General features: G+C 41.3%; 1 protein-coding gene across 1 annotated transcript in view; it reads left to right on the top strand.

Moving 5' to 3' along the window:
- Nucleotides 1-25,606, top strand: part of THBS4 (thrombospondin 4) — a 46,023-nt gene that overhangs the window by 10,667 nt on the left and 9,750 nt on the right. The window contains exons 3-13 of the mRNA XM_019641010.1: nt 9,581-9,828; nt 12,040-12,148; nt 12,497-12,579; nt 12,923-12,974; nt 13,188-13,390; nt 14,923-15,060; nt 17,427-17,495; nt 19,288-19,440; nt 23,409-23,513; nt 24,084-24,191; nt 24,493-24,652. Of these exons, the coding sequence (XP_019496555.1) occupies nt 9,581-9,828; nt 12,040-12,148; nt 12,497-12,579; nt 12,923-12,974; nt 13,188-13,390; nt 14,923-15,060; nt 17,427-17,495; nt 19,288-19,440; nt 23,409-23,513; nt 24,084-24,191; nt 24,493-24,652 (1,428 nt within the window). The remainder of the gene's footprint in view (nt 1-9,580; nt 9,829-12,039; nt 12,149-12,496; nt 12,580-12,922; nt 12,975-13,187; nt 13,391-14,922; nt 15,061-17,426; nt 17,496-19,287; nt 19,441-23,408; nt 23,514-24,083; nt 24,192-24,492; nt 24,653-25,606) is intronic.

Raw genomic sequence — 25,606 nt, 5'->3', positions numbered from 1 at the left:
GTGGCCAGATTGAGGGACCTTACAATCCCACTGCACTCTGAATTGTCCAGGCCACATCTAGAATGTTGTGTCTAGTCCTGGACACATTTCACAGGGACACCGTCACGTCAGAGATTACCTTGAGAGTCACCAAAACAGCACCCTGCTAAACTTCATTTTTTACTACATCTTAAGTCAAAAAATGAAAGGAATTGGAGAAATACAGGAGTCAAACAGAAGAAAGAGAGAGAGAGAGAAAAAGAGAGAGAGAGAGAGAGAGAGAGAGAGAGAGAGAGAGAGAGAGAGAGAAGTTGCCTTAAAATATTTGAAGGCTATAATTTGGATTGAGGATGAGACTAAATCTGTCTATAGCTCTGAAGAGTAAAATTAGGACCCACTGGTGGAAGTGAGAGGAAACAAATATTGGCTCTGTATTAGGAAAATCTTTGGAGAGCAACCCAAAAATGAAACGGTTTTCTCCACAAAAGAATGAGTTCCTTGTTACTGGAAATGTGCTGGTAGAGGCTGCGTTTGTATTGAAGGAATTTGCAAAGTGAGATATTAAGCTGAATGACTTATAATGCTAATATTCAGTGGCCCTTCCAAGGCTAGAGAGGTTCCATGAGCACTTAAGAAATTGCTTTGCAACTCTCTCCTATAACATGACCTTCGGATCCTGTGCATACTCACTGCTTTTTCATCCACAAGATAGCTGTGTACAGTGATGAGCCTCATAATTCCTCAAAATATAAAGCCCGCTGCAGATGTTTAATGTAATTACTGTGCTTCCTTTCAGCAGATGATTTCTTTGCTCTGTGTGTGTGTGTGTGTGTGTGTGTGTGTGTGTGTGTCTGTGTGTGTGTGTGTGTGTACTCTGTAAACTTTGCATTTTTCCAAACCACTGTAAGAAAAATTTTGAATCACACAAACTACATTTGTCACACCTGGGAGTCACCCGGAGTACTTACAGGGAAAGCAATTTGATGATTTACTTTTTATATATTTCCAAAGCATTAAAGTTACAGAGACCTAGAGTATAGGGCATAAAGATAAATAAGCAAAGGCAAACAAGAATATCCATCACAAGAGACATTAATGGCAATAAAGCGTTTTAAAATGTACAATTATTTTAAAAGGAGAGGAAAGGTTGACACCGATGGCTTTCATCATATATTTAAAAGTGCCAAAGAGCAAAGCCATTTGCCAAGCAAAGCAGAAAGTCCCGATTACCTTCCTGAGTTCGCAGCCGGCAGGCCAGGTCACTCTGAACTCCTTTGCCCAAGCAGACAAAATATTATTTCCAGTTCTTTAAAGCTGACACGGCTTCATTGCTTTGACATTCAACACATCGTAATATTTTTGACTACCAGGTCCATTTTTTTCAAAACAAAAAATGCCCTTTGGAAATTCTTCCCCAAGATAGCAATATTTCAAATCTTTATTGCTTAGCTTTACTTTTTCATCCCCTGCTTGTCACTGAGATGGTATTTAATCAGGCCGGGCTGCATGGTTCCTGTGTCAGGTTGGTACCCAAACATGGAAAGGTAGCCATAAAATCAGGCCCCAAATTGTCAAGTACACAAAGGTGCTAAGTTTAGAACGGAAGGGTTTATGTAAATAAACTACAAGATAACTGCGCCCCACATTTTAAAAAAGATGGTAGTTTAAAAAAAAAACAGAGTGGACATGTGATACTCTATTTTTTTATTCAATAAATAGTTGTATTTGGTGCTGTCAGATGCAATGGTATATGGGAAAATTAGTAAGAAATAGATTCCTGGTCCCAAGAGTTTATGCTCTAGTAGAGAAGATAAGAAATAAACACAAATAGATATATAAATGCCTGCATTTGTATAGCAGTTTCTAGTTTTGCATTTTCTTATGTGACTACCACTGAAATCAAAATGAAGTAGGAAAGACAGCTTCTTAAAAATCCATTTAGAAGCTTAAGAGATGGACACACAGCTATGTGACCCTAGGCTTGTTAATAATTTTACTATTGGGTCGGCCGAGTGGCTCAATTGGTTAAGAGCTCTCTCAAGAGTTTGAGCTCTGAGCAACAGTGGTTCGATTCCCGGCCTGAGCTGAGCAGAAGCTGAACTGCCAACAGGTGGCAGGATGGCTCAGCTAAAAAAGAAAAAAAAAGACATTTAAAAAATAATAATAATAATAATAATAATTTTACTATTAAGTATCTGAGCCATAACTGGAATTTGAGTCCTGGAGAAGTACATCTAGAAAAGTACCAAGAAAGGGTTCTGGGAATATAAATGAGACAAATAACTTTCAACCATGGAGAAAACGGAAGACTCCAGGGAGTAGGATGCATTTGAGCTGGATCTTGGCTTCAGGTGTGTTGCAGTGATGGACAGAAGCTATGGAGAAGAGAACATTCTACACAGGAAGAAAAGGATGAGGGAGGCTGGGGAAAGCCGGAGAGGGGTGAAAACCTAGAACAGGTTGTTTAGCTTGGCTGGGCACCGGCAGCGGGGAGGGTCATGAAGGTGGCGGGAAGGTTGGGGTCAGTCCTGGGATAAGGAATTCAGGCATTATTTAGGAACCACTAGGGAGCTATTAAAAGATTTCATTTGCTTGTTCCTGTGTTGCTTTGAGAAGGCCATCGCTTGGTCAGAACAAGAATTATGGAATCCTATAAGAAGCTCCAGTTGTCCAGAAAAATGGCAGAAAGAGTCTTAAGTAGGAAGGTGAGTCAGGAATCTGACAAAGCAACCCAGAGATGGAACAGAGTAGAGGCAGAAATGCCATTTGAAGATCTACAGCCTTCAATTCTAATCAGACGTTCAGAGTTCTTTGCACAGGCCTAGTGAGAGAGCTAGGCCGAAATCCCCAAGCAAACTTGTTTCAGCTCATGGCGAATGAAAAGGGAGCAAGAGAACTGAATATGCCACAGCTAAAGAAACAAGAGTAGTTCCCAGTGACTGTTTTTCTGAGTGGTTCTCCACGGGTGGTGACAGGTAGAGGTGTGGTAGACCCAGGAAGAGACCACTCCTTCCAACCTCACGGCATAGGCTTTTCCATCCCCCAGAGGGGGAAATGATTGTCTTCCTTGCTCTGTGGTATTTTGTCCTCTCTTTTGATCCCCTCTACTATGTGTGTGTGCTAGGCTAAGATAGGGTGAGGTGAGCCCTGGAAAGCGGGGGCTGGAGAGAAGAAGGAACCATGTCTGTTGTCTCCACTTTGATGATGCTGCCTCTGGAGGAGGTCGCCCAGCAGGCTGCAGGCTCCAGGCCAGAGCTTTAGGCTGTTCTGGACTCTGTATAACTGATGTGAAAATGTTGAGTTTTCTGAGCAGGTGCCTGTCTGCCCTCTGGGGTAGTCTTACTGCTCTGAAGATGAAATAAGTATAGAAGCACTGAAGTAAGAAATTTGCAATAAAAAAGAAAAATGAAAAGTGGAAGCCGTAAGAGAAACAAGAGTTATTGGATCAAGTATGAAGAATGGTAAATGTCAAAGCACTTGATAATATTTCTGCTAACAGACACTGTGAAGATGGAAGTTTCCATAATTCTTCTTTTCCTTTTTTTTTCTTCTTGCTATTGTCACAAGATCTAGGAGCATAAGGAATTTGTCATTTCAGTGCTCATTGCAGCGCAAAGCAAGGCAGGAGTACCCTTAAATGGCAGCATGAACACAATAGTAGGTTTTGCTACCTGCAATAAATGTTGAATTGCCAGTCTCTAAACTTTTTATATTTTATGTGAAAAGCTTTAAATGCAATCATGTAAATTATTCATTGAAAGTTCATATTCACAACATTTAATGTGCACCTGTTATGTGTAAAGTACTCCACTAGGTTCTGTATTTATAAATTAAACTTAGCTATTCAGTTATGAAAATAAATCATGGCTCACATGCCCTGGAAGGTCTGTTAAATGCAGGCAAGATGCCTGTGAAAATATGTTTCCTTTGAATTCCACAGAAATCTCAGTTTAGGGAACAAAAACAAGAGTATTTGTTTTAAGCTACTACGTGTATCCTCTTAAATTGTTAATATGAGGAACAGAGGTCGTAGCCATGATGAGAATAAGGAGATTATTGAGTATACATGTCTATGACCTAACTGAAGTTTGGTGGTCCAAGTGGTATTTTTATTGACCTGTAAAAACTCCAGGTATTTGAAAAACTGTTCAGAAAAAGTAAATAAATATAAGTTTAAAAAATTTAATGAATGCATGTTTGGGTTCAACTTCTCCTTCTTTTGGGTACTTTATATGCCTCCAATTTCCAGCTATGCAGTTACTATTGTAAATTCTTAATATTAAATAAAGGGGTAAAAATTCTGTTCTATCTCATATTTATAATACCTCAGGAATTTTAATTCATGTCTATTTTCCTCCTGCCCACTATTTTCTTTCTCTTCATACCACACTTATTTAAGTCATCAATATTTTATTTCAGGAAATGTAGTATTGTTCTATAGTCTAGCTAATCTGTCCTGCTAGGTCTTATTAATTCTTTTCTCTCAGTCAGCAAGTGGTGGTAACTACATAGGCAGAAGAGATCTTTTATCTGACTCCTCCTGGCCTCTCTGAACATCATAGAACCTGATGCCAAATGGCCCTCTCCAGCCATGGTCAAATGGAAAAGCAAATCTAGTCAGAGTTTAAAGGGGTGGGAACATCAACCTAGAAAGTGTAATGTGGAGAAAGCCTTCAAGTTTCACAGTAGTGGTTATTTTCTTTGGCAATACTGCAACATAAACAGGGATTCCTGGCTAGCTACTCCATGGGACAGCACCAAGTTGGCATTTACACTCCACATAAAAAGGTACCTGAGGAAAGATGGTCCGAATTACTTGCTGCAAATCATACAGATTGACAGAAGCACATTTTGGGTGTATGTGTGTAATTCATTTCTTTTTTACTTTTTTGTATTATAAAAGTAATGCATGTTTCTTGTAGAAAAATTAGACAATGAAGATAAGCAAGAGAAAAAAATACATCATCTAAGCACACAGCAATGACCATATTAATATTGACATATCTCCTTCTAATTTATACACACACACACACACACACACACACACATATTATTTTCCTAAATGAAACTATACTGACTTATAACCTTTTTTCACTCAACAAAATACTGGGAATGTATTTTTATGTTTCTTTAAGTTAAATTTAATGGGGTAACTTTGGTTAATAACATTATATAAGTTTCAAGTGTACAATTCTATAACACATCATCTGTGTATTGCGTTGTGTACCCACCACCCAGTCTAGTCTCCTTCTGTCACCATATATTTGACCCCGTTTACCCTCTTCAATCCTCCTCCCAACCCCCTTCCCCTCTGGTAACCACCATACTGTTGTCTATGTCTATGAATTTGTTTGTTTTGTTTGTTTGTTTGTTTGTTACTTTCGGTTTTATATTCCACACATGAGTGAAATCATATGGTTCTTCTCCTTTTGCATCTGACTTACTTCACTTAACATGGTACTCTTACGATCAATCCATGTTGTCCCAAATGGCAGTATTTTGTCCTTTTTTATGGCTGAATAGTATTCCCTTATATATATGTATGACACCTTCTTTACCCAGTCATCTATTGAAGGACACTTAGGTCATTTCCATGTCTTGGCTACTACGAATAATGCTGCAATGAACATAGGGGTACACATGACTTTACAAATAGATACCCAGAAGAGGGATTGTTGGGTCATGTGGTAGCTCTATTCTTAATTTTTGAGGACCCACCATACTGTTTTCCATAGTGGCTATACCAATTTACATTCCCACACGCAGTGTGCAAGCGTTCCTTTCCACATCCTAACACTTGTTTTTTTCTTATTGATAATAGCCATTTTAACAGTTGTGGGGTGGTATCTCGTTGTGGTTTTGATTTGCATTTCTGGTGATTTGAGTGTCTTTTCATATATCTCTTGGCCATTTGTATGTCTTCTTGGGAAAAGTGTCTGTTCAGGTCCTTTGCCCATTTTTTTTTAATTGGATTGTTTGGTTTTTTTGTTGTTGAGTTGTATTAGTTCTTTATATATTTTGTTATTAGCTCCTTATCGGAGGTATGGTTTGCAAATAACTTCTCCCATTCAATTGGTTAATTTTTTGTTTTGTTGATGGTTTGTTTTGCCATGCAGGAGCTTTTCAGTTTGATATAGTCCCATTTGTTTATTTTGCTTTTACTTCTCTTGCCTTTGAGGGTCAAGTTCGCAAGTCTCTCTGAGACCAAGATCCGTAAGTTTAGTACCAATGTTTTTTCTAAGTATTTTAGTGTTTCAGGTCTTATATTAAAGTCTTTCACCTATTTTGAGTTAATTTTTGTGTTTGCTGTCAGGTAGCAGTCCAGTTTCATTCTTTTGCATGTGGTTTTCCAATTTTCCCAGCACCATTTATTGAAGAGGCTTTCCTTTCTCCATTGTATGCTTTTAACTCCTTTGTCAAAAATTAGTTGTCCATGTACATGTGGGTTTATTTCTGGGCTCCCAGTTCTGTTCCATTGGTCTGTGTGTCTGTTTTTCTGCCAGTACCACACTGCTTTGATTAGTGTAGATTTGTAGTATAATTTGAAGTCAAGGAGTGTGGTACCTCTGGCTTTTTTTTTTCTTCTCAGAATTGTTTAGGCTATTCAGGGTCTTTTGTGGTTCCATACAAATTTGATGGGGGTTTTTGTTCTTTTTCTTTGAAAAATGCCCTTGGGATTTTGATGGGGATTGCATTAAATCTGTATATTGCTTTAGGTGTAGCCATTTTAACTATGTTGATTCTTCCAATCCATGAACATGGAATATTTTCCCATTTCTTTATTTGTCAGTTTCTTTCAACAGTGTCTTGTAGCTATCTGTGTATAGGGCTTTCGCTTCCTTTGTTAAGTTTATTCTTAGGTATTTTATCCTTTTTGTTAAAATTGCAAATGGGATTGTTTTCTTCATTTCTTTTTCTGATATTTCATTTAGTATACAGAACCTCAACGAATTTTCGTACATTGATTTTGTATCCTGTAACTTTATTCTATTTGTTTATTTTTGTAATAGTCTTTTGGTGGAGTCGTTAGGATTTTCTGTATATAGAATCATATCATCGGCAAAAAGTGACAGTTTTTTCTTCTTCATTCCTAATTTGGATGCCTTTAATTTCTTCCTCCTGCCTAATTGCTCTAGGTAGGACTTCCAGTACTATGTTGAATAACAGTGGCAAGAGTGGGCATCGTTGTCTTGTTCCTGATCTTAAAGGAAAAGCGTTCAGTTTTTCATCATTGAGTATATTAGCTGAGGGCTTGTTATATATGGCCTTTATTATGTTGAGGTACTTCTATGCCCATTTTATTAAGTGTTTTAATCATAAGTGGATGTTGTATCTTGTCAAATGCTTTTTCTGTATCTAGTGATATGATCATATGATTTTTATCTTTTATTTTATTAATGTGTATCACATTGATTGATTTGCATATGTTGAATCATCCTTGCATCCCTGGAATGAACCCTACTTAATCACGGTGTATAATCTTTTTAATGTATTGTTATATTAGATTTGCTAGTATTTTGTTTAGAATTTTTGCATCTATGTTCATCAGAGATATTAGCCTGTAATTTTCTTTTATTGTGTTGTCCTTACCAGGTTTTGGTATCAGGGTAATGTTGGCCTCATAAAATTAGTTAGGAACTATTGCCTCTTCTTCAATATTTGGAAAAGTTTGAGAAGGATAAGTAGTAAATCTTTGAATGTTTTATAGAATTCACTAGTGAAGCCATCTGGCCCTGGACTTTTGGTTTTTGGAAGGTTTTTGATAACTTTCAGTTTTGTTACTGTTAATCTATTTAGGTTTTTCAGTTCTTTATGGGTCAGTCTAAGAGGTTATATATTTTGAAGAATTTGTCCATTTCTTGTAAGGTATCAAATTTGGTGGCGTACAGCCTTTTATATTATTCTTGTTTTCCAGTACATGGTGCTGACGTGCAATTTTTTGTTTTCTCTTACATGCACTACTCCCTTGGCTAGGGAAAATGCCCTGTACTCCCCAAGGAGGTGGACATCCTCTGTATGACTGAGTCGCCTCTGTCTCACGGCACTGCCCCTGTGGTGTATTGGGCAATGGGACTCTTGACCTATGAGTTTCAGGTGCTGCTTACCTGCAACCAGAAGTCACCAGCCACAGGGTATTATCTGAGGTTTTCAGCTTAAAACCTCTATTGGGTTCTAACACAATGGATGGGGGAGGGGTGGGCAGTGGGAAGCTATTTCAAGCATCTGTGACTTTGTTTTTTCACTGGGTTTTGCTGCAGTGATTACAGGCCACTCTGGCTGGAATGTTACTTCTGCCCCTTCATGATCTGCCTCCACTGCTGCTGTGTCTGATGGGTCTGGGTGGGCTATGGGAGGGTAAGGGAGGCTCGAGGGTGAGAAAGACTCTTTTTTGCGCATCTGCAGCTTTGTTTTTTTCCTCTGGTGATGGCGGCAGCACAGCCACCACATCTCCACGTATCCCTGGGAGCAGCCTCAGTGCGTACCAGCCTCCGGTCTGCTGAGTGGGGGTTGCAACCAGGTTCTCCACTGCTACTGGATCCACTCGGACAACGGCGGGTGCTGGGGTGCATCTGCAGCTCCTATCTCTGTCTTTCCCTGTCTTGCCTCCCCTGCTTGCTCTGATACGATCACCCTGGGTTTGGCAGTGGTACCTGTGAATCAGCCTGGAGTTGTACTTGGTAGACTCATTGGGTGCAATGAGTTTCACTCCCAAAGGCTCAGAACCTAGGAACAGATGTTAGCTCAGGGCTCAATATATTCAGAGCATAATGGAGTAAAAAGCTAGGCAGAAGACCAGAATTTTAAAATTTGGATGAATTTTGATTTAGTGAGTTTAACTAGATATGTGAATGGATAGCTACCTGCATAAGGGAAAGAAAAAACAAAAACAGAAAATAAGGTAGTGGACCCCCGTCCTCGTTCTTCTTTTGCAACCATAGGTACCTTTAATTTTCTAGCTGAGCATTGTTAAATTTGAGGATGGGTTGCTGAGAGAGAATATGACAGGTTAAATTCATTATGTGCTTACAGAGGCCTATCCATGCCTAGCATTCTTTTAATAGTGGAGTAAACCACACTCAGTTTCAACTTCCTGTCCGAGCACTTTTCTGTGCCCTTGAGCATGTTCCTTCACTTATCTGAGCTTCACTTTCCTCCTCTGTAGGTATTCCAATTTCATAGGGTTGCAATGAGTAGCAATTAATTGTCTAAAGCAACTAAGGGCAGCACCCAGCCCTATGGTGGTGCTTAGTAAATGTTTGGTGAATTAATGAATTCATGCCCTCAGGAGTTTACTTGGAAATTTAGTTGACTCTTCTTTAGGTTCTGCTTGCTCATTGTACTGATCAGTATCTGAAATTATATATTTTATTTTCAAATTTGATATTTGTTGTGTGTCTTTCCAGGAACACAAAACATCTTTGGCAACAGGGTGGGTTGCCAGTGCCTAGAACAGTGCCTGGCACACAAGATGATGAATATTGATGGTTCTGAGTCGCTTACATTCTTTCTGGTGACTCAGCCTTGTGACCTTGAGGCTTTTCAACACAGAACCACCCTGTTCCCCTTATCTTATTATGTATTGATCTGTGCTTGGTTCCAGCCGTCCTCCGTTACCTGAAGAATGATAGGAAGATCCATTTGGTGATTTTCAACAACTTGCAGCTGGCTGATGGCAAGCGTCACAGGATCCTTCTAAGACTGAGCAATTTGCAGCGAGGGGCTGGCTCTGTAGAGCTCTATGTGGACTGCACCCAAGTGGATTCCATTCACAATCTTCCCAGAGCCTTTTCTGGCCTCTCCCAGAGTCCTGAGTCCATTGAATTGAGGACTTTCCAGAGGAGGGCACAGGTAGGAACCCACAAACCATTCTCTGAAGTGGAAAGATGAGCTGCCCAGGCTCAGGGAATGTAGAGTGTGCTGAGGTCGTGAGTGGGTTGAATTCTGGCTGCATAGTAAAATCATCTGCCAAACTTAAAAAAAAAAAACACTACTAGAGGGTCCATCCTCAAGACAAACTGAATCAGAATCTATATGGGTAGTGCCTAGACATCAGTTTTTTTTTTTAATATTGAAAAAATATTGATTCTAATGTGAAGCCAAAATCAAGAGCTTCTGCTTTAGATGATAAATGGAGACTTTTTGGATACAATTGTAAAGTTGAAAAGGAATGGAAAATTTTTTTAACTATCTTAGGGTGATAGGATGATCTATTTTTAATTTTTCTATCATTATTATTTATTCTGTTTAATGAAAATTAAAATGAATGATTGAAAACTGCCTAGCAATAGGAGCATTTGTCACAAGGTCTTATCAGAACCTCCCTAACAAAAGTATCGTATTGCCAACTTAGCTCCATGTGCCCTTAAAAATCCCAGCTCCTCTGTCTTCTGTTCTATGTTATATTGATGGTATATTTTTTCATTATATCATTGTACCTACTATAGAAATTGCCACATATATTTAATTTAGAATTGTGTGCTAGGAAATCCTTTGTTTCCTATAAAGAACTAGTATTCTTTGTCTTTTCCATTAATTATAACTGTAACTGGTCATAGTTCCTGAATTTTATCTGATATGGAAGTCAGTGCCAAAATCAGTAACTATGTTCATCTGTTATGGCCCATAATATTGTTGTCTTCTAGCGCTCAATCCTCATTTTCCATTTCTATTTTATTATATGTGCTTTAGTTACAAGCTGCTCTGAGCCCATTGTACAAAGAGGCAGGGTGTAAGCAATAATTTCCATTACAACTAGGAATGCTGAGAAGTTTTAGATAACATTAAAAAAAAACCCCAAAACTATGAATCTGATACTAGAATTTTGTGCTTGAAAAATAAGAAGCATTTTTAGGCAGAAATTCCAAGAAAATGAAAATCCAAGGTTTTTATTTTGTTTTTGCAGCGATAGATAGAGATACATATATGTATATGTGTGTATGTATATATTTAGAGTAGATTTATATATAGAAAAAAAAACTAATGAATAAAGATATGCTAAACTTTATTTCTGAATCCCCAAAGTAGCCAAAATAATCAGGATAACAGAAATCATATCACTGACCAGAAATTAATGTCCACCAGCAAATAAATCAATTTCTAGACGCCAGGAGTGAGCCATGACAAGGTCATCAGAAACTATACTGATTGGAATTTTCTCAAAGGTTACCTAGCTCATTAGACTATCAGCAGGGACCACAGTGTTCTGTGTTTATAGTCACCTACTCATTCACTCAATCAGTCAGTCAATAAATAGGCACGTTCTAGGCATTAGGTATACTGTGGTGGACAAAACTGTTGTGGTCCTGCATCCACAGAGCTTATAGTCCAATGTCAAACACACTGTGTTACATAGCACATGTTGCATACACCTTAACTTAGCTAAATTAAAAAGTAGAATTCCTCTGAAATTCCTTAGCATACTCATTTCTAAAATCAGGATGATGACTTTACATTGGCAGACAACAAACTTTTTGTCACATAGATATCATAGTGCATATGAGTAAAAGTTACAAAATAAAGGGGTGAGCAGATTGAGTTGGTGATTAACAATGAATCATTGCTATCAACCAGTAAAGTGAAAATCCGCCAACTAATAATCATAATCATAATAGTATTAATATACTGTTTAGTCAGAGACTTTGCTAAAACCTAGAGCTAAGACACCCTAAAAACAATACTGTTTAAAATTGGGACGAATATCTTATTTATTACAGTCTAAACTCCATAAACAAATTCTAGACAATTCTTAAAGGCTCCTGCCACAAAATAACTTGTTTATCATGAAGGGAAAAGTCATTATTCTTCTCTGAGCCACCTTCATGAACGCTCAAGCCAAGTTGGATGCCAGCATTTTTCTCAGCTACTGGCTACTTCTATATTTGTTTCAGTAAAAAGGATGGGGCTGGCAGGCTTTAGGAAAAAATGTGAACCCGCAGAATTACATAAGTGTCAGGGTCCAAGTAGACAGGGCTGCTCTGTTAGGAAAGTTCTGTGAATCTGCAAGCACTTTGGTTTTTGAATGGCATCAGCATTGTGTGGTATGAATCTGATTTCTTCCAGGACTTGGTGGAAGAGCTCAAGTTGGTGGTGAGAGGCTCGTTGTTACAGGTGGCCAGCCTGCAAGACTGCTTCCTGCAGCAGAGTGAGCCACTGGCTGCCACAAGCACGGGTATGGGCTCTTGGGCAGTTTGCATACCTTCCTCAACAGACAAACCCCCAGGTCCCTGAATGTGCTGGGTCCTGCAGAGTGATCCTACAGGATGTATCTACAGAAATCAGGTTCTTGTGCCCAAGTTCATGGCAAGGCATATTTTCGCTGTACTTTTTTATTTTTAGAACTCGTATGAGTAGCATCATTATCATTGCCTTTTAGGTGAGTTAGATGCATTACGCCAAATTAAATTCCTGTACCCTAGTTTTTTGTCATGATGATTCTCTGGGAAATCATTTGTTTTTGCGTCACTATAGAAATGACTGTCACTGGCTGAGTGCTCCTTACCTTTTGCTGTTGCTACAGGGGATTTTAACCGGCAGTTCTTGGGACACATGACACAACTAAACCAGCTACTGGGAGAAGTGAAGGATCTTCTGAGACAGCAGGTAACAGCCAGGATATACCATCAGAAAAGCCCCAGTCTTATCAGAGATGCTCTTTGTGTGAGCTAGTGGAGTGACAGGCCTGCCACTGGCAGGGAGGTGGACCTGCAGCCAGACCTCAGGCGGCCCCACCCTGGGACTCTGCTAGAAAGGCTTTGGAAATGGGGGACAAACATGTGATAAACACATCATGGCTCCAAGCGGAGCAGGAGCCATCCAGGAGTTCTTTAGACCTGCTTTAAGACGTTTTTGATAGCTTGTTACCCATGGATTCTTTCATTCCTGGATTATGTATCAGGTAGTCCTTTTCCATCTGTTTTTTTTTTTCCTCTTCCCATTTCTAAAGGTCAAGGAAACATCATTTTTGCGAAACACCATAGCTGAATGCCAGGCTTGTGGTAAGTGCTTTTCTAGTAACTGGCTCATTCTGAGTTGCATGAGCAGAGGCGAACTGATGAAGCGCTTGGGGTGAGGCTACGTTGGCTGCAGTCTCTGGAGGTTTGGCACAGAGACGGAGGGAAGAGAAACTCATTGAGAAAACAAATTTCCCTTTGTATCAGGTATGTTTTCCTGGTGGTGAATAAGCCTGTGGGTTTTTGTTTTTCCTCTAGGTCCTCTCCACTTTCAGTCTCCAACCCCAAACACACTGGTGCCCCCAGCACCCCCTGCGCCCCCGGCACCCCCAGTGCGCCAGTGTGACTCCAACCCCTGTTTCCGCGGAGTCCGATGTACCAACACCAGAGATGGCTTTCAGTGTGGGCCCTGCCCTGAGGGCTACACAGGAAATGGGATCATTTGCTCTGATGTTGATGAGGTAAAAGTTCAACTGGACAGGGTACAGGCTCCCTAAGTATCTTGTATGCCCTACAGCTTATGGGAAACAAAGCCAGGTTAGTGACTAAGGGATGACTTGGGTTGTCCTCCAGGCTACAGAACTACTTCCTCATGAGTCCTTAGAGACTGAGGGACACCATGAGCAGCGAGAGGAAGAAGGCACGGCACACAGTTGTGGCGGTGTTCGTGATATCTCCTTTCTGTGTTTCCACCTCTTCCATTCGTCCATGTTGCTACAATGCTGAGATTTCAGCTTTATACTCTAACATTGGTTCTTTCTCTTAAGCAGTCTGTGCTATAATTTTGGTTTTCCACACTTTTGCAAATGTGGGAAGGGAGTGATCTGTGTAAGGGTGTATTCCAGAGGTTGCAACTGATTTATTCAGGCTCCCTAAAATAGAGGAGCAGAGGGGAATCTCAAACCAACAAGACCTGGTGAGGAGGCCCCCTAACCTGTGAGTCACCAAAAGTGCCCAGGGATGGAACCAGAAAGGCACACACAGCAAATACAGGCTGGTTGATTGGTTTCCAAAGCCACTGAAGTAGACTGTTTCAAGACCATGACTAGCCAGTCACTAATCCAGTCCCAACATAGTGTTCATAGTAGGTAACAAGACTGTCATCACATTGTGCCTTTCCCTTCCCCTGGCCAGAGGAAGGCCAGCAGGAGAAATGAAGGAGGCACAGTATATGCAAGGAGCTTAGACACACACACACAGACACAGACACACACACACACACACACACACACACACACCACCCCACATCACCCCACCCCCCACAGGTTCATGGTAGCACACCGCTGTTTACTTCCCCAGGTAAGTAAGCAATTAAGATGGTCTCTAGTAATCCCTCAATAGCAGAAACATCTGTACATGTTTCACAGAACAGCATCTGGTTTTTATCTGCACACTGGAATTTTCCTCCTTTTGAAAAGGCAGGAAGTGGTCATGTTTTTTACATTGATGGAAGTGGTAAGAAAAAAAAAAAAGAACTCCTAGACTCCAAGAGCCTTAAAACTACCATGGACTTGATAGGGTACAAAGGCAGGCATAGACTCTGATGGATCACATCTTACTAAAGAAACAATTGGCCTAGCTTTGTCTTCTTGTGGTATTTTCTTTTGAGTAGTTCGTTCAAAATGCCTTTGGACTCATATAGCAGGCAGCTGACACATGGTCTAGGAGCATGGTCCTTTCATAGAGATTTCTAAATACCAAGTTAGAATGTCAGGGAATTTACACTGGGAGGTAGAATGATTAACATTAAGGACCCTTTCCACTTGGCTGTGCCATTATTCTGTAATACAGAAAAGCAACCCCAGATTGTGTGGTTCAAGAATTCCTAGGATAGCTATGAAATTGGAAGCTTTTATTTCCTTTCATCATTTTGACCACCAAAAGTAAAAAATGAATAGTTAAATGAATCAACATGCATGGGCAGATAGATAAATGAAAGTTCGAGAGTATTTACTCCATGTGACTAAAGACTTTGAATTTTTTTTCTCTCCAGTGCAAATACCATCCCTGCTACCCAGGTGTGCGCTGCGTGAACTTGACTCCTGGCTTCAGATGTGACGCCTGTCCAGTGGGCTTCACAGGACCCGTGGTGCAGGGTGTTGGGATCAGTTTTGCCAAGTCAAACAAGCAGGTTGGATGAAGTTATGGTCTTTCTATTCAATTTTTACCTCAATTACCAACAGAAAAACTTTGGTTGTTTTCCACCTGTTTCAGTATAACCCTTTACCTCCATGAGCAGCCAGTGCCATGTGGAATGTCGTGGTGCCAATAAGCAACTTAGGAAGTTTCCCAATTCATTTCTGAATGTATGTGTTCCTAAAGTTTAGTGGGGAGGAAGCTGTTAAAATGGGATAATAGAGTATCATTAGAAAAATAGTGAACGGGACAATATTGAATATATAGCATGGCTTCAGGCTTATTGTGCTGGTAGCCATTGCATATTTTGGCCTGCAGAATAACTCGAGAATCAGGGAAATAAATAAAAGCTTTGAAAAGTTAGGTCACTTTTATAGTCGTCATTGATCAGAAGGTGTTTTAGAGTTGAGAGGATTTCAAGAGTAGACATAATCTCCAGAGGAACCCCCCTCCTTCTTCTTATATAAGCTATAAATTGCCACAAAGCACTTGAGCACTTTGTGACAGTCTCCATTTATTTCCAAATGTTCTATATCCTGGTCATTATTTAACTGACTGACTGTGAAATTCTTTTTGATGTTTTCAGCCCTTAAAAATGGTTGGCCTATAAGTATATTTTATTACCTTAGGGAAATTATTAACTTTAAAGAAGGGCAGCATTCATTATTTCCTAGCTGCCTATCAAAGGATTCTAGAGGGCATCATTTCTTAGACTAGAAAAAGAAGGCAAGCTATACAGATGGGAATGACAAGAAGCCATTAGAGTAATGACCCAAAGGTTTTCTTCCTCTCCTCTAAAGACAAAAATCTCCAGGACTAAACCAAGGAAAATAGACAAAATGAAATAGAAGGTGCTTTATGTAAGCTATCAAGGAGCACTTCCCAGTAGATTTCCAGCAATATGGCAGACTGAACTGAAGTAGAAGGGAGTCACCTTGATCAAATTTAAGAACAAATTTTAATGCATCACCAGTAGCAAAAGAAATAAAATGAAATGTGCAGGTTCTGGAAACAAAGAGAGAATTCAGAACCAGAGCTGTGGGTGGACGCTGACGTCACAGCAGCTCATGGGAGGTGGGAGCTGGGTCCATGTCCTAGAAGAGCAGAGCTGGGGTTTTAGCACCTAAGTGGGCACTGAAGATGTAGTCCTGGTCCTTTTAGGAAGATGTAACACCCCTGCATAAAGCCAGGAGCCTCAAAGAGCTACCTTACCCATAACAAGGAGATGAGAAAACTTTACGAGCCCCCAAAATCAACAAGGAAGCTTGACAATCAGTTCTGAGACAGGGTTACCACAAATGAAAATTGTTCACAACAAATCAAAGCTCTAAGCTTCTATCGCATACAGTTGTGAGCTCCAAATCCATGTTACACATATAATACAGAAACACAAGCCAAAAATGAACGTAAAAACCAGCCCTGGAGCAGTAAAATCCCCAAGGCCCTGGCTAATATCAAAGCCACGCCACTTTTTGAAAAGACTCCAAACTCAGAGCTAGTGGAATGCTCACAAAGGCAGGGCCACTAAGGATACGCTCATATAAAAAAAACACCAGCAATTTATTGGGTTGTCAAGAAAGTCATGATGTATTTTTTCCATGTTTTTCGTTGCAAAAATGCATCATAACTTTTCCGACAACCCAATATATGATGAAGCTACCATGAGGAAACATGATAAATATAAAATAAGTTCAAAAGGATACAAAGAAAAAGGAAGGAATAGATACCATAATTAAAGACGAGAGCAATGTGGGACAAAAGGGTAACTTTGAAAAATAGCCTAGTAAAATTTATTCAATGAAAAATGTAATTATTGACCTTAAAAACTCAATAGATGGGCAAGGGAGCTCACAAGGAATTTACAGATTGGAAGTGGATCTAAGGAAATCACCTAGAATGCAGCACAGAAAAATAAAGATAGGGAAAATATGAATAAGAGGTTAAGAGTCAAAAGAAAAGATTAATAAGAAAGTCCAATATTTGTTTAATTGTAATCCCAAAGAAAAAATAGAAAGAAAAGGAGCAGAGGGAAGCTGCGAATTTTGCAGAAAGACAGGAATTCTCAAATAGAAGTACACTGAGTCCCAAACAGGGTAAAGAAGAACCTAACTAAAATGGCAGTGGAACAAATTAATCGTATAAGTTGTCTTTTCTGAGCAACTTTAAGTACCAAGTAGGCAACTATCAACTTGAAATTAGGTTAAGTGAAGACTGGTACAAACACAAGGAGAAGGCTAAAATAACACCCCGATTGCCATTCTACCTGAAATTCCGTGTCTTCACACAATGATATCAAAACAAAGCAAAATTTATTTGCATTTCTGCTTAAACAGAGTGTCTCTTTAAACCTTTCTGCACTAGATCTGCGCTGATATTGATGAGTGTCGAAATGGAGCATGTGTTCTCAATTCTATCTGCGTTAACACTTTGGTAAGTATTTTTCATGGCTGATGTTATCAAAGCAGATGTTATTAAATCAAGTGTATGTTTATAAATCATAACCCCAAAACGCACATAGAACATATGGGCATAATTTATTTGATTGACAAATGAGGACAAAAGTTTGTGCTGAAAAACAGTTTTTAATATAAGAGTAATTTTATAAGTAATTTTTTTATATTAGAATAATGTTATAACTGCCAAACTTGATTTTTTATCTTCTATAAAAGTTGCCATGTTGGGCTTTTGATGAATATTTATTGACTAAGATATTATCTCTCTTGTATTTTAAAAATATGAAGAGCTTCTTAGTTTATATTAATAGTTCAGTATTCCAGAATATGAATTTTACTGGTGATGACACAATCCCCAAACCGTATTCATTATTTCCATAAAACTTTTCAAAAGTCATTTGTATTAAATCACAATGCTTAGCCTGTAGGGGGTCTAAAATTTAAATATTCAGATACGGATTTTATTTCTGAAAGTTCCTGTCGACCTTTTCCAAGCTGATAGCTGTAGCACAATAGACTGTCAACAAAGAAACTGCTGATCCCAAATATGACTGCTTCTAACTTACTATATGTCCATGGGAAAGTTATTTAATCTCTAGGTTTCTAGTTTCCTTATATGCAAAAGCATTTTATAAATATCAAGTCACTTATTTTAATCCTCACAACAACCCTATTGATAGGCACTATTATCATCCCCATTTTGCAGTTGAAGAAACGGAGGCACAAAAAGGTTAAATAATGAGGCGACGGCCACACATCTCATAAGACTTCCAATCTAGCTACACAGCCTATGTTCTTGTCCACGCTATACCGCCTAGTAATACACAGGGATTTATTGGTTCTTAGCTTTTTACCAGGACACAGCTAGTCTGCACAAATAAATTTGGGAGACATTGACATAAAAGTAATTACTAAAGCCAGCCAGGGAGAAGAAAAGTAGACAGTGGAACTATCTAGAAAGTAGAACTCCAGGGAGCCTCAAAAAAAATAAAGACGTAGGCAAAAGACAAAGAGCAGGAGCTAAGAAAAGGAGAGAACTGACCAAATGGAGTAAGCAGTCCAATGAGGCTGACAGATCAACAAAGATCATTGAAAAGTGGCCTTTGAACTTGGCAATTCAGGGGTTGTTAGTAACCAGAATCATTGAGTTGCATACTTTACGTGGGCCTCTTTCATAATATGTAAGATTTATCTCAATAAAGCTGTATAAAAAATTAAAAAAAAAAAAAAGACGTGCCTGGCTCTGGAGGTGCCATTGCAATGGAGCTGACAGCGTATGTGCCGGGCTTCTTTCATAGCCTACCTCATGAAGAATTCTCAGGGCAAGGCCACTGACATTTTTCTGTACCGTGTTCCTTTGTGACTCAATTGTAAAAAAGCAAAAGGAACAGTTTTTAAAAATTCTAACTTGTGTTGTAATCAAACCATCTGCCTTGTCCCCAGAGTAAGGACCTGATGGGAACTTTCAGCCCTTTTCCTTTTTGCCCTACTCAGTGGAACTGGCAAGTCAAAGTGGTGGTTCTCCATCGAGCCTTCTGCCTTCACTCTTTCTATTCCTTCATGCCCACATGGACTGCCACAGCTTCCAATCTGGCAGTGTCTTCCCCAGGATTTACAAGATCTTCTAAGCCATACACCTACGCAGAGAGGCAGGCATGGGTCTCACTTAATCCCAGCATCACTGAGTACATATAAAAGTAAACACATCCACAGTACCTTTGCTCACAGTTCAGAGGCACTGGCTCATGTCTGATCTTTGCTCCTTGCAGGGATCTTATCGCTGTGGGCCTTGTAAACCTGGGTACACTGGTGATCAGACCAGGGGATGCAAACCTGAAAGAAACTGCAGAAATCCAGAACTGAATCCTTGCAGTGTGAATGCGCAGTGCATTGAAGAGAGGCAGGGTGATATAACATGCGTGGTAAGTTGTTTGTTACTTGCTTTACCATTTTTCCTCTTCCATCTTTTTTTTTTTAAGATTTTTATTGGGGAATTGGGGGTATGGGAACAGAGCTGGGGATTGGGGAAGGGGAACAGACAAGTTGCTGTCCTTTTGTTCTTCAGTCTAGTTGTGGAGGACGTTGCTTCACTGGCCCAAGTTGGCACCATCATTGCTCTCTTCCCTGGTGAGGCACATCAGTCGCCGGCTTCTGGATGGCCGCTCACTGCGGCTGCTGGCTACACACGGTAGCCCATGGCAACCCACTGCAGCAGGGGCTGCAGCCTACACCGTCGCTGGCAACTCACGGCAGCCCAGCTCCAGGTTGAGCTGTTGTTCAGCATCTTAGCTGTGGAGGGCAGTGTCACTGGCCCTCATATGTGGGATCCGAACTGGGGCCCTCTGGCGTCCCAAGCCAGTTCTTAACCATCGCGCCACTCGGCCTGTCCTCCTCTTCCATCTTAAACACCACTCTTCTCTGGTTTCTACTTGCCTCAGGGTAAAAGTACTCAAAAATGAAAACATTTTAATCAAGGTAAACACAGAATGTAACAATAGCAAGAGGGTCAGCTGGGTTTGTGGGGAGCAATCGGAAGTCCATCTGACCATCGGCTGCCTTTTTTTCTCCCTGTCGGCCAACACCGTCCCCTTGGGCAGCTCAGTGATGGAGCCCCAGCGCCCCGCGCCTTCTGCTAAGGCCTGAGATGTGAGCAGCAGGAGGTGAAAGAGCTCCTTGCCTTCCTTCCGTCTAGTGCCCTAGCTACTTATTTGTATAACTTGTTAGCATACTGCTGTTGTCTCTAACAGCCCTTACTCTTTAGACATCCAGTTTCAAACTCTAGCCTAATACCCCAGGATGCGGGTTGCAGTGGAGAGGTGGTGGGCTGCTATAAACCCTCAGAGAAAAACCTTCTGTCTCCTGAAGGCACGTGGGAGGGGGTGGACGGCACCATTCTCTGCGTCCACTTCCACCCAGATTCAGGCAGAGCCCAGTGGATAGTCATTCTTCCTCTTACGCATTTCCCAACCCTGGAGCCAATCTGAAGAGGAGGAGGCTGGGAAGACAGCAGGGCAGTCGTAGCCTGACGGGAGTCTCACGCCAGACGGGTGTGTAGTGGGCCCTTGGTGAGGAGGAAGGCTTGTTTCTGCCATCCGTTCCCAAATCTCAGGCTCCAGAGTCCTCGGGGATTCGAGGTACCGATAAATCAGTCATTGTCAGCTGCTTGCCTCCTCCTTCCTTCCCAGTGAGCCAGGCCCTGGGAGAGAGCCCTCAGAGTCTGAGCGTCACAGGTTCATGGCAAGCATGTCCGAGCGGCAGGATGGATTCTGGGAGACTTCTCTCTACCTCAAACTCAGACTTCTTTAAGTTCGCAAAAATGTTCTGCCATGACCACATCACGTTTCAGATAGGAAAAATGAAAAGAAGTAAAACTAAAGAAATAAATGTAGTGACATCAGCGCTCTCTGGCAAGACAAGGTCCTGATGAAGAAACAAGCTGGGTCAGAGGGTAGGACAAAAACCACAACCGTTTCTCTCATTCCCATTGATTGGGCATGTTTATTATCACTGAGAGGCAAGTGTGTATCTATATTTAAATCCTCATTTTCTGTGAACAAATTAACGACTTCCCTGCGATGGTGGGTGATGGGGCTCTTAATATGTTATTGAATTTGTAATAAGGCGCAACAACAGATGGTAAAAGATTAATACACTTGGTGTGACTACTAAAATCATTTAATCTTCCAGAAAATGGCTCGTTAAAAATGTATTTGTTCCTAGAGGAAATTTTTTTCTACATTAAAATGAGTCAAGGACCATACCCCGTTGCTAAGCTTTCCAGGTCTTCTGAAGGTCCTGCTGAAGCAACTGAGCGGAAATAGGGTAGTTACAGGAGGGGTGTCTTTGGAATCCTGCCTTTGCAATCTCTGGTTGCAGAAGGAGAGTGCAGATGACTGAGAGCAGGCAGACTGCCGCTGAGGAAGTCACTGGTCTTACATCACCTAATTTTGATTAGTCTCCTGCCCTTCTAGTTCCCTGTTACTTTCCAGGTCCCTTTTCCCATGTTCCTTCTGCTGTTCTGCCTGTCCCTCCTGCAGGCGCCCATCCTGCTCCTGGGCTGGGCTCCCAGGTGCCATCTCATACCCAGGACACCATGTGTGGAATGATTCCCTTTCTCTTTGGTTCATCACCTATCCCTTAACAAGGCCATCGAGGATATGGAATATCAGAGGAAGAACTCAAAGTGCATGTTAACCAAATATAAATGGCAAAAGATATTGGAGTGAGACAGGCTCAAGACCTGAGACCCCGAGCAGGGGACTTAACCACTCTGAGCCTGGTTGATTCTTTTCAAATGGGATACCGGTGACCTTGCAGAATCATTGTCACAATTGGAGAAGATGGCTATAGAGTCTGGTATACAATAACTGGTATTTATTGCCTATTCTGCCAACAGTGAGGCTTGCTCAGAGTGGCTGGTGGTGGCAGGGTACTTGGGTAGACTTCTCCAGGGAAGTGATGAACACACAGACCCAGCACTGCACCTGTGGGAACCTTCTCCTGTTAAAAGGGTATGAATAGAAGTAAAGCACCTGAGAGGGTTCCTTCTTTAGTGGAAATTTATCTAGGAGACTGTTAGATTGACAGTTATAACTGTGGCTCAAGAATGATAAGGAAAGTGCCACAGAAGCCACTCCACCCATTCATGCATTCGTTTCCACTGGGGAAAGAAACTGGACAATTCTATGGAGAACATGTTGTCAATAACTCAAAATGACAAATGCAAACACCCTTTAAACCAGGAATTCCAGACTAAGAAATCAGTACATGTGCACAGTGACACATGTATTAGAATTATTTGTCATGGCGTTGTTTGCAATCTAAAAAGGTTTTAAAAACCTGACCCACCTGTAGAGAACTGGTTGAATTAATTGAGGCACATGCATACTACCTTATGTATGATATATATATGGCCATTTTAAAAAAAAATAGGGCTGGCCGAGAGGCTCAGTTGGTTAAGAGTTGGCTTAAGAGCGCGAGCTCTGAGCAGCAGGGCCACCAGTTCGATTCCTATATGGGCTAGTGAGGCTGCACCTGAGCTGAGCTGTCGCTGAGTTGCCAACAGGTGGCAGGATGGCTCAGCTGGTGTAACAATAAGATTGCTTGTTCGATGGTGGGCTATGCCCACCTGCAACTAAGACTGAACTCGGTACGTTGAGCTGAGCTGCCGCCCGGATGGCTCAGTGGATAGGGTGTGCGCTCTTAACAACAAGGCTGTGGGGTTCGACTCCCACATGGGATGGTGGCTATGCCCACCCGCAACTAAAATTGAACACAGCACCTTGAGCTTAGAGGTCACAAGCTGCCGACAGGAAGCCAGATGGCAAGTGGCGCCCTCCACAACGAAGATTGAAGAACAACAAGAACAACAACTTGTCTGTTCCCCTTCCCCAATTCCCCAACACTGTTCCCTCCCCCAATTCCCCAATCAAAAAAATATTTTAAAATAAATAATTAAATAAAAGACATAAATCTACATGGAGTGATTTGGAAGGAGCTCCTAGATATAATGTTAATTAAAAAAAAATCAGGGTGCAGAACAGCATGTATATGTCTGCTACCAATTGTGTTAAAGGACTAAAAGGGAAAATGACGGGAGGTGTATTTTCTTGTCTGCACAGCCTATCTCTGAAAGCATGCATGAGAACTGACTCCTTTGATTGCCTGTGCTAAGGGAACAGGAGTAGGAAGTTTTCACTCTCTCTTTCTCTTTGTACCTTTTGAATTTTGAACCATTAGACTATTCAAAAACAATTTAATAGTTTTAAAATCCTACCCAACAAGGCCATCTGGCTCTGGACCCTCCGTCTGGGGATGCACACTCAGGAGCAGAGTCTTGTCAGCCACCAGACTCAGCTTCTCAGGCCTCTAATGGGCTTTCCCCTCACAGTGTGGAGTCGGATGGGCTGGTGATGGCTACGTCTGTGGAAAGGATGTGGACATCGACAGCTACCCTGATGAAGAACTGCCATGCTCTGCCAGGAACTGCAAGAAGGTAAGCAGGGCAAGCTGGAAAAACAATACACACATTCTGTGGCTTTCCAGACCACCTCTTATATGGTGGAGAGGTTCTGCAGGTTCAATTTAAATTTGCATTATTAGAGTTGCAGCTCCTTAAATGTTGCAAAACAGCCATCAATAGTAAAGACAGGCAGCCTCGGTTGTCTTGAAGTCACAAGTTATTTAAGACAGATATAGATGGGGGAGGAGAAATAGGAAGAAGTTGGTAAAAGGCTACAAACTTTCAACTGAAAGATGAATAAGGCCTGAGGAGCTAATGTAGAACGTGGTGACTATAGTTGATAACACTGTATTATATAATTGAAGTTTGCTAGTAGTAAACTTAAATGTTCTCAGCAAAAATAAAGGGGGGGGGGAAGATATGGGAAGTGGTGGATCTGTTAATTAACTCGATGGGGGGAATCCTTTCACAATATATACATGTATGAAGTTATCACATTGTACACTTTAAATATCTTATGATTTTATGTGTCAATTCTACCTCAGTAAAGCTGGAAACAAAGACAGATGCAGGTTTCTCTCTGAGCTGTGTTTCCCTCCTTAGGACAACTGCAAGTATGTGCCAAACTCCGGCCAAGAAGATGCAGACAGAGATGGCATTGGCGATGCTTGTGACGAGGATGCTGATGGGGATGGGATCCCGAATGAGCAGGTACCTGCTTTGCTGGGAGGGCCTGTGAATTGCAACATGCCAGCGATGGTGGATGAAAGCCCGTGAAGTTAACTATTTAGATTAATCATCCCAAATGTTTCCATGCCTGCGTTCCACTGCAACTTTTTATTCTAAGAATGTCAAATGTTTAAAACATAAAACTGACAAACTTGGGCCTCCTGAGTTCTGACAACTTGTGACCACAGTGGGGTGGAGTTTGGCGGGCATCCCCCAGAGGACCAGGCACACAGTAGGAATACAGTAAAAGTCTGAGTAAGTGTTTAGTCTTCTGATCCTTTAGGATAACTGTGTCCTGACTCACAACGTGGATCAAAGGAACAGTGACAAAGATATCTTTGGGGATGCCTGTGATAACTGCCGGGATGTCCTAAATAATGACCAAAGAGACACTGATGGGGATGGAAAAGGAGACGCCTGTGATGATGACATGGATGGAGATGGTGGGTTTGGTTTGCTTCGCTTTGTCTTGTATTTGTCCTCTTGCCCTTGTTCTCTGTTAGGAACAGGAATAGAATTACCGACTAAGACAGCCTTCCCCCTCTGGGTGGTTCCATGCAGCCTGCGTCTGGGGGACCCAAGATCCACTTATGTCTGTGGAAGGAGACTCCACAGCCCACTCCCTGGCATTTAACAACCCTGGCTGTTTCTGGAGCTCTGCATCATTGCTAGAAACTTTGTAGGAATTACTTCAAGCAGTGGCTTGTCAGGACTGTGTCTTTGCAGGGCATCTGTCTTCCAAAGTATACCTTTCCCCACTCCCACCATCCTTTCTATGCATGAGAGTCCTGGAAATGGAGAACTGAATGAGTGGGCCTTGAACAGGGTCACAGGCTACAGTGCCTGGGTCAGGCTCCTTCTGCAGAGAATCAGGTACTTCCCAAGAGAGATGGCCACATCCCCTGCCTATTCTGGGGACTGCCGTGAGGCAGGGCAGCTGCATTGCCCAGCTCCAGGCTCCACTGAAGGGGTCTCACATTGTGGTCTCTGTGAATGGCACCCCCAGGAGTACAGTCTCGATTCTGGAGCCTCACAGGACTTGAGGAAGGACAGCTGTTCCTGTGCAGCTTCCATAACACACACATGACTGACATCAGACTATAGGCTGGATCTGATAGTTTCTGAAAAACATATTGTATCACAGGCCCTTGAAGGAAAATCCTTTTAAAAATACACTCGCCCCTCAACACACACACACACACACACACACACCCCTACCCCTCTAGAACATCTATACCTTCCTAAAACATGACCTCACCTTCTACAAGCCGAAATAATGACCAAGATCCAGTGATGTGCTGGTAAATCAGCTCAATAAAACACCAAAAAAGCCCCAAGTTGCAGCACTTGGCAGTTTCCACAATGTAAATCCCACTCCTGCCACCACTGATTGAACA

The sequence above is a fragment of the Hipposideros armiger genome, unplaced genomic scaffold, assembly GCF_001890085.2.
Source record: "Hipposideros armiger isolate ML-2016 unplaced genomic scaffold, ASM189008v1 scaffold_55, whole genome shotgun sequence".
Lineage (NCBI taxonomy): Eukaryota > Metazoa > Chordata > Mammalia > Chiroptera > Hipposideridae > Hipposideros > Hipposideros armiger.
This window is presented reverse-complemented; position numbering and strand designations above follow the sequence as displayed.